Source organism: Marmota marmota, unplaced genomic scaffold (assembly GCF_001458135.2).
Source record: "Marmota marmota marmota unplaced genomic scaffold, marMar, whole genome shotgun sequence".
NCBI lineage: Eukaryota > Metazoa > Chordata > Mammalia > Rodentia > Sciuridae > Marmota > Marmota marmota.
Genome location: NW_025999960.1, coordinates 1,690,515 through 1,700,441, shown reverse-complemented (window position 1 = coordinate 1,700,441; position 9,927 = coordinate 1,690,515). Strand labels below are relative to the sequence as shown.

The 9,927-nt window shown below is 35.0% G+C and overlaps 2 protein-coding genes across 2 annotated transcripts in view; both read left to right on the top strand.

The window, feature by feature from the left end:
* The first annotated feature begins 9,170 nt into the window (after positions 1-9,170).
* On the top strand, positions 9,171-9,659 carry LOC107148680 (dnaJ homolog subfamily A member 1-like). Its single transcript, XM_015493420.2, has one exon. It carries the CDS (start codon positions 9,171-9,173, stop codon positions 9,453-9,455), a length of 285 nt encoding a protein of 94 aa, XP_015348906.2. The 3' UTR covers positions 9,456-9,659.
* The window catches only part of LOC125616621 (dnaJ homolog subfamily A member 1-like), a 120,583-nt gene continuing 120,117 nt past the window's right edge, over positions 9,462-9,927 (top strand). Inside the window, exon 1 of the mRNA XM_048802436.1 lies at positions 9,462-9,921. Within this exon, the coding sequence (XP_048658393.1) occupies positions 9,462-9,921 (460 nt within the window). The remainder of the gene's footprint in view (positions 9,922-9,927) is intronic.

Below are 9,927 nucleotides of genomic sequence, written 5' to 3'. Positions count from 1 at the left end.
GTAATAGGTTTTGTCTCTTTTTAATTAATCTTTAAATTAATAATTGAATTATTCATGCTGCAATAGTTGTAATACATTTGTGCCCATACTGATGACTATAATTCTGCAGTCCACCTAAGAATTGTGTTTTGTGATTTTACTCTTTAAGGTCTGTGCAATTCTAAACTCTGGCAAATTTCAGATGTAAAGGTCAGGCGAGCGTCGGAGGAAGAGACCACCAAGAGACTGTCTCATGCAACACCAAAGGGTTTATTGGGGGTCCAGCATGCTGGGGCTCAGAGCTCACTTGAATAGAGCAAAGAGCCCTGAGAACAGCTTAAGCAGAGCTTATATATTTTCCTTGGAGAGGGCAGGGAGGGAAGTTACATTCTGCAGTTTGGCAGTTGGGGACAGCACATTCTGGGAACAAGATCAGCAAACAGTTCACAGTTGGGGACAGCCCATTCTGGGAATAAGATTAGCAAACAGTTCTTAAGATTTCAACAGTGTTTTGTTAAGCATACAGAAAAACAGAGTGACAAGTACCTATTTTATTAACCTTTCACAGTAATGTCTGTCTTGCTGGTTGTGCTATAGTTTCTTCATCATCATCATCTTCTTCCTCTGCAGAAGAACCCAAAGTTCTTTTAATTAACATTTGTTAATACTTCTTGATAACATTTATTAATACTTCTTTTAAATGTTCCTCCACTTGTTTTTATTGTTTTATTTTATTTTTGATTTACATATAACTGTACATATTTATGGGGTATGGATGTGATTTTTCAGTACATGTATGCAATGGGTAGTGATTAAATCATTCATCAACTTAACTATGTATCATCTCATTGAAGACAAGCCCTTGTCCCAGAGTAGTGAAGCAGTGGCCTACATAGGGTGGAATATGGGCAGTGAGTACTGGGCTGCTACCTCACAGAGCCAGCTAGGCTGGTGGGGTCTTGAAGTGCATCAAGCAGGGCTGAGGCAAGTCAGGGTGCATTGACCTATTGCACTATGAGCAGACAGCCTGGGCAAGTCCAGACACCAGCTCCACACAGCATCACAGACCCAATCTAGCCCGCTTCCCTGTCCCCCAGCTCAAGAATCTACAATCCACCAAACTCAACCTCCTGCTTCCCTAGAGCATCAGGGAAAAACAGAAGTGGTGAAGAACTAAATTGAAAGTAGCATCAATTTGAAGTAGCATCGATATTTTTCCAAAGCCTGACTGGCAAAAATTTGGATCAATGGCATTAACCCAAGTGCTATATAAACCTCTAGACTAGCACACTCAAGCAGCAACCTCAACTGGGTCCCTTCAGGCCCTGCCAAAGCTCTCTTTTCTTCCCATATGAATAAGTCCTACTCTTTTGCACTCACTCTTCCTTATCTGTGGATTTCATTCTTCAAATTCCAGAGACAAGAATTCAGAAAGAAGAAATTGAGTGTGAATTTCTGGGGTCTGCTGCAACACTGGAGGTCATAGCCTGCCATTAAGATCATAATACAGCTCTCAATGGTAGTGGAAAAGAATTGGGCTTTGCCAGCTGTGACCCTCAGAGGCTGTCAGCAGGCATCCTGGGCCTGGATTAGCTGCTAACACCATAACAGGTTTTCTTTGCTGGAAAATCCTATAGCTTATGTAGACACCCTCACCCCCACCACCAGAAGTGGGGAAATCCTGGTTTCATCATTACAGTGAGTATATTCAGTATCTTCTCTTTAAACTATTTTGAAATATGCAATACATTATTAACAATAATCACCTACTATGCAATAGAACACCCAAACTCATTCTTTCTAAAAGTAACATTGTCCCCATCGCTCAACGTTTCTGCTCAATACCACACCTGGTAACCCCTAATAGCCCAGTGCCTGGTTACTACTTGTCTCCTCTCAATTTCTATGACATTGACATTTTTAGATTCTTCATATGAAGTGAGATCATAGGGTATTTGTGTTTCTGTGTATACCTTATTGCACTTAATGAAATACTGTTAGGTTAATCCATGTTGTTGTAAATGACAGGATTTCATGCCTTTTATAGTGGAATAGTAGTTCATCATATGCATATACATTTTCATTACACATGTTTTCTTTATTCACTTATCAGTTGGTGGGCATTTAAATTGACTCAATTCTTGGCTATTGTGACTGGTGCTACAATAAACATGACACATAGATTTCCTTTCCTTTGTACATATACTCAGTAGTAGTATTGGTGGATAATATGGTAGTTCTATTTTTATTTTTCAAAGGAACCTCCATAATGGCTATGCTAAATTACATTTCCACCAATAGTGTATAAGGGGTCCCATTTCTATACATCCTTGCTAGCATATTACCCGTTGTCTTTTTCAAAGCAGTCATTTTAACAGTATTACACTGTGATTTTGATTTGTATTTATCTGATGATTAGTGATGTTGACCATTTCTTTCATCTATCATTGGGGCTTTTATTTGATTTTGAGAAATGTCTACTCAGATCTTTTATACATTTTTCATTTGGGTTCATTGTAGGGTTTTTTTGTTATTGTTTTTTTTTTTGTTATTGAGTTGTTTGGATTCTTTATCTATTTGGGGGTACCAATCCTTTAACAGATGTATATATTGAAGATATATCCTCCCATTCTGTAGGTTTTTTCTTTACTCTGTTTTGTTTTCTGGAGAGAAGTTTTTTTAGTTTGATATAATTCCATATGTTTATTTTTGGCTTTTGTGGCCTGTATTTTTGAAGTTTTATTGTTTTAAAATATCTTAACTGAGGTCATGGTTCTAAAAGGTTATTTTAAACTGATATTAACAAACTTTGATTATAAAACAAAGAAGAAAAAAGCACTCTACATTTTTATTCATTTATCCTGATGTTTTGAATTTTTTATATCATTATTTGCTTTTTATACTGCTCATTCCTTAACAAATTATTATTTGTTTTTTATTATTTTTAATATTTTGTCTTTTAGTCTTCCTACTAGATATAACAGTGTTTTATACATAAAATTACAGTAATAGAAAAGTCCGAATTTGTTTGGATAATTATTTTCATCAGGGAGATTTATATCTTTAGTATTTCCATAGTATACATTTCCATCCTTTTCTTTTAGCTTGAAGAGCAACTTTTAGCATTTCTTGTAATTTGGTTCTAATAGTGATAGATTCTCTCAGTTTCTATTTGTCTGGCAGAATCTTTTTCTTTATGTCTGAAAGATAGCTTTATTGGGTACAATATTCTTGTTTGGCATTTTTTAGCATTTTGAATATATCATCCCACTTTCTCCTGTTTTAAGGAGTCTGCTCTCAGGTGTGTTAAAATTTTCTTATATGGTATTTGCTTCTTTTCTCTTACTACTATCAGTGTCCTTTCTTTGTCTTTAACTTCTGAGAGTTTGATTATATGTCTTGGGTTAGTCTTCTTTGGATATCTGATTGGTGATCTTTAACCTTCCTTGGATATGTATAAGTTTCTTCAGGTTTATTTTTGGAACAATATTTTTATCCCTTTTTCATCCTCTATTTTCTCTTTAATTGCAATGACACAGATATTTATTCATTTGAGCCTTTCTTATGTATCTCATAGGATTCTATAGATCCTTTCCTATAGATTTTTATTCCTTTTAAATTCTTTTCTCCTCTGTGTATTTTCAAATAATTTATCTCTAAGCTCACTAATTCTTTCTTCTACTTAGTCAGTTCTGCGATTGATGTTCTCTGTCACATTTTTTATTTCAATCACTGTACTTTTAAGCTCCAGAATCTTATTTATTTATTTATTTATTTATTTATTTATTTTAAATTTTTTTAATCAGATGGGATATAATTTCTCATTTTTCTGAGTGTAAAGGTTGCAGAATTACATTGGTCATGTAGTCACGTATTTTATTTATGTCTGTTGATTTATTTTTATGATTTCAGTTTCTCTATTATCTGATAAAAACATGATTTTTTTTCTCTGTTTTCTTAAAGTTCACTGAGATTCCTTAAAACAATTGCTTTGATTTGGTGGTCTGACAAATCACACATCTCTATTTTTAGAGTCAGCCATGGTGCCTTGTTTTATCCATTTTGTGAGATCATATTTCCCTGCTCAGTTTTGAGGCTTACAGATAGAGATTCCTTGACATCAGCTTGTTGAAGAATTGGGTATCTATTTCATTCCTTACTTTCTGCCTTTGTTTGTGTCAGTCTTTCTGCAGAAGATCTGTGTAGAAATCCTATGTAGATTGCCTAATGTGCTCCCTAAACCTATGAGCTCTGTAGGCTTCACAAAACCAGAGAATTCCCTAAGCATAGGTTCTCCATGAGGGATCTGAATTTGATGCAACTTTTGATCCAAATGGGCCTAGAGAAGACCCAAAGAGGGTTCCCAGACAGCATGGGAAAATCAGGTAGAGACTCATGCCTGGATATCCCATGAACTGTGTTTCCTGAAGAATGGCATTACCAAACAGCATCTTTAGTTTGCTGTCTACTCTGGCTGCTATGGAAAACATCTACCAATACTCATGTGCTGACTGCTATTGGCCCCACACTTTCTTCTTGTCTGCAGCTGTCTTCAGGTGTTGTCCTAGGGGATACCTGTGATGATTCCTGTTGGCTAAGAGGGGCAAGGTTTTTTCAAAGGGAATCAGGATGGCAAGGTAACTACTAGTCTGCCCCCAACTTTTTTTTCTCCTGTGACTCCAGGATATTTCTCTGTAGACAATATTTTGAAAGCTTAGGGGAGGGGCAGGATAGTTAAAGAGAACCTTCCCCTTACCATCTTCTTTTGGCTTTTCTCAGCTCTGCAGCTCAACAAATTGTCACAGCCTGAACTTTGAGATTCTGGATGATAATCTTGGACTTCAATAATTGTTAGCTGAGTTTCTCAGGAGAAGAATGATGACATAAAGATTCCATCCTAGTATGTTGCTGTCATTCCTTTTATTCCATTTTTAAAAAATCAAGCATATTGGCAAATCCTTCTTTGTCAACTTGTCATGCTGCATGATTGGTTTTTCTAATTCCTTCATCAATCACTGAGAAGCCATTAAAATAATTCATAGTATCATTCCATAAGTTCTTCTAGCTGGCATTTACACTCCCTGGTTTTAATTTATTCATTGCAGCTTTGATTAATATTATGGCTTCAGCACCATGGAATAATTTCAAATGCTGCATTATGTGCAGGTTAGGGTCTTCACCAATTGTTGGTTAAATGCAATTAAATACCAGGGAAGTGTATGTGACCTTGACAAATTGAATAATGCCTTGGTTAAAGGTATTGAATCAATGAAGTTGTGTTTGGAGGTAAAAATGCAATCCTTATATTTTCATTCCCATAGCAAATAGGTTCAGGATGACTTGGTGCATTGTCTATTATTAATAGGACTTTGAATTCCAACACTTTCTCTTATAAGTATTTTTTTCTCTTTTTCATTTCTGGGGTGAAGGATTGATGGACCCACCCCATAGACAAGATGGTTGTTACCAGTGCTTTCTCATTATGTTCTTAGAAAATTGGTAAATAATTTCTGTTCTTGTTTTTTTGTGTGTGTGTTAAAATGGGTTTTTTAATCTACACACCACACTCTGACTAATCTGCTTTACATAATGTCACATAGTATCAGAGTTAATTTGTCTTTCCATGTTTTATGCCCCAGTGCCTTCTTTGTACTTTTATGCATATAGATTATCAAACATCTTCCTCCAGAAGAGTTCCAATTTATTGCAAATTAAGGCTCTCTATAGATGATATCTTTTCTCCTTAATCACCTTCTCCAACTCTGTCAGAAATGTGGCAGCAGATTTTTCATTTGTAGATAGAGCCTATCCAATAATTTTAATACTTTTAGTTCAAACCTATTCCTGAATATTTATAACTGTTTCTTATTGTAAATGACCTGCTATTATTCGTTTCCAGGGTACTTTCACTGATGTCTTTATATGGGCTCAAAGGTTTCTGGTGCAACATGCTGCTGTTAACCAGAACAATTTTTCTGTTTGTGTCTTTAAACCACAGATTTAATGTATTTCATTCTTAACTTTTACTTTTCATATACTGTGGCCAAAATATTTTGGAGTATGAGATGTGACAAAGTGGTGTAAATATCTTTTTCCTACTTCACAATTTCACAGATAGAAGATTGATTCTTACCATAGATCTTAACAAGTTCAGCAATACAATGTTTTTCTTTCTTTATTAAGTTGAAAACTTTCACTTTTTTACTTAAAAGGAAGCACTTTATAAACTTCTCTTTGGCATCTGAGTTGCCAGCATCACAGCCTTTTCATCTTGCAGCCATTATTAAGCAAAATAAAAGATTAGTTGAAAACAAGCCTGTAAGAGCATGATAGTTGATCTTACAGCAGAGTGACTAATGGAAGAGTAGTTTTTACAGTGTGGATATACTGGACAAAGGGATGATGATATCCTAGGAAGGATGGAGTAGGACAGCATATTTCATCTCATTTTTTGGAACAGTATGCAATTTAAAATATAATTTATTTCTAAAATTTTCCATTTAATGTTTTCAGATTGCAGTTAACTATGGGTAACTGAAGGCACAGAAAGAGAAACTTCAGATAAAGGAGGATTACAATCTATTATCACTCTTATTTAGAATTTCATAAAACAGACCAATTTTTTAAAAGTTTTATTACTGTTTTAGAATTATCTACAGACTATGCACCTCTCTATTGTCAGTGTTCTGGCTGGATTAAATAGGATAAATATCAATTGGTAGAATATTTTCCTTAATTAATAATAACAGCCAAGGGCATAATTTATGTAAATTCAGTTACCTAGAATGGAATTATCAACAGCTTGAGAAAAAGTGTCTTACACAATGTGCTTCTATTTTGAAGGAATTTTGCAGACGGTATGAATTATTCATAGAGTAGTTATGCAGTTTTCTTTGGAGAAACATAGGGGAAAGTAGAGAATATTTTACATAAGACCTTATACAAATTATGTTATTCATTATTCAGAATAATGACTCTTAGAAATATTACTTTTTGATCATCAAAGAACTGGAAGATGGCATTACAGATTCAGTTTCAAAGTTCTTAGACATAAACAATACAAACAGTCTGGGCAATTTAAGCAAAAAATATTTTATTAGCAGATGAATGTCAAATTTTGAGAAGATAATTATAGCAACTAAAATTGGCATAGAATTAATGTCTAGAGGGAACTCATAAATCAACAAAGAAAAGGTAAAAAAAAAAAGAAAGAAAAATGGCCTCAGGAGTGAAACCTAAAAGCCTAAAAAATATAACAAGGGAACAAATTGAACTTGTAGTCATGGAAATTAAATGCACTTGACAAACATCAGTTTATAAAATGTAAGAAGGTAGAATGATACTAAGAATTGGTACTAGTATATGCACACATGGTAGAAGAATAGACTGATGTAGCCATTGTGCATATTTCTGATAATCCATAATCTTCTTTTCAGTGTAAACTCCAGAGACACAAATATGTCCATGAAGGGATCGGGATGAAGATGTTTATTGTAGCATGGTTAGAGGGAGTTAGATGCAACCCTATTATTAGGAGAAGGAACAATAAAATATAATAAAGATTATCATTATTAAGATTATTATTGTGTAGTTGATACAATGAATTACAGGTGCATAAAAACATACAGGTGCATAAAAATATAAAAAACACATATAGATATTATCAGTATGTTTAGTGAAAAGTATAAACCAAATATATATACATATGTGTGTGTGTGTGTGTATATATATATGCCAAATAAATAGCTTATTATGTATATATATATTATATGTATATATACATATATATATATATGTCAAATAAATAGCTTGGCAACATTTATGTAAACTTTAAAAATCCACAGAATACCTGAAAAAACGGCATGATAATATACAGGTAGATAGACAGATTCCCCACATGTACACCAAGAGTATTAAAGTAGTTAGTTATATTGATGGTGGTAGAAAGAAAGAATAAAATAATGAAATAACAAAATAAGACAGGAGAACATTCTATGATTATGGTATAAGAATTTAATTTTGTCAAATTTTGTTTGGATTTGAGATTAAAATTAATAATTTGATATCAGTATATCCATTAATTTCTGAGGATAGAGAATCTTGCTTTACTAGTTTTGTGATCCCTCCAAAAATACCCAGAATCAGGTCAGAGGACTGCTCCAGTGAGGGAGCTACAGCAGCTTCAGCTGCAGTGCCAATCCTGCTGTACTGGATGCTACAGGCTGCCACTTGAACCTCTGCACTATTGGCCAAAGAATTTTATCTTTCTGTTTCAGAGAGAATCCTTTTCAGGCCTGGATTAGCCTTCAGTTCAAAAACGGGATTGATGTCATGTTCCATTAAGTAAATAGGAGATGTCCACCAAGGATTCCCAAACACTAAGGTCCAGAAGCAACCAGTTATTCAGCTATGAACCTGATCCCAACGGGTACAGAACTGGAACAAGGAAAGGAGGTGTTTTTTATTACCCTCTTTGCTGATGGAGTTCATATGAATGATGATGAACAGAACTTCCTCGGGAAGTTGTTTCTTCAATTTTCAGAAATTTACATTGAAGTTTGGAATAAATGTGAGATGAAGAGGTGGACCTGTGTTATTACTAAATTTTGTTAAACACCAAAACCATATGTACAAATGCACATTCAGATGGTATATCCTAAAGTAAGAATATTTAAATTATTTATAAACTGATGTTTCAATGTTGCCATGCCATCTGTTGTGTTCATATATTCTGTCATATAGAGAAATATAAAGAGACAGGGAAAATTTTACTAGGGACATGAACAGGCAGTACGAATGGTGTTGAAAGTCTTTATACAAAGATTTTCATGGAAGAAGGGAATTGAAAGAGAACAGTACTTAGGAATGATAGCTTTTAAGTCTAATTAGAATTATCCAAGAGCATATTGTCTTCAACTATTTTCTACCCTTTTAATATTTTATGGTAATAGTATAATTTTTATTCTGTCTGCCAAAGATTCCTAGAAAAAAGAAAGTGGTAAAGCTCAAAATCATAAAATTTTTATTATAAAAATTTTAATGGAATGTAATTATCATTTAAAATGATTAGCAGGAACTTTCCAGAACGCTCGGTGAGAGGCGGAGGAGCAGCGGCTGCCCGGGCTGCACACAGTTAGGCGCTCCTTCCCACTCCCTCACAACGGCCCCAGCCCGCTCACCGGCTGTAGAAAATGGTGAAAGAAACCACTTACTATGATGTTTTGGGGGTCAAACCCAATGCCACCCAGGAAGAATTAAAAAAGGCCTACAGAAAACTGGCCTTGAAGTACCACCCTGATAAGAATCCAAATGAAGGAGAAAAGTTTAAACAGATTTCTCAAGCTTATGAAGTTCTCTCTGATGCCAAGAAAAGGGAATTATATGACAAAGGAGGAGAACAGGCAATTAAGGAGGGTGGAGCAGGTGGTGGTTTTGGCTCCCCCATGGACATCTTTGATATGTTTTTTGGAGGATGAGGAAGGATGCAGAGAGAAAGGAGAGGTAAAAACGTTGTGTACCAGCTCTCAGTAACATTAGAAGACTTATATAATGGTGCAACAAGAAAACTGGCTCTGCAAAAGAATGTGATTTGTGACAAATGTGAAGGCCGAGGTAGTAAGAAAGGAGCAGTAGAGTGCTGTCCCAACTGCCGAGGTACTGGAATGCAAATAAGAATTCATCAGATAGGACCTGGAATGGTTCAGCAAATTCAGTCTGTGTGCATGGAGTGCCAGGGCCATGGGGAACGGATCAGTCCTAAAGATAGATGTAAAAGCTGCAATGGAAGGAAGATAGTTGGAGAGAAGAAGATTCTGGAAGTTCATATTGACAAAGGCATGAAAGATGGACAAAAGATAACATTCCATGGTGAAGGAGACCAAGAGCCAGGACTGGAACCAGGAGATATTATCATTGTGTTAGATCAGAAGGACCATGCTGTTTTTACTC

Excerpts from the sequence above, each read along its gene's own strand:
- LOC107148680 (XM_015493420.2), top strand. The coding sequence starts at position 9,171 with ATGGTGAAAGAAACCACTTACTATGATGTTTTGGGGGTCAAACCCAAT.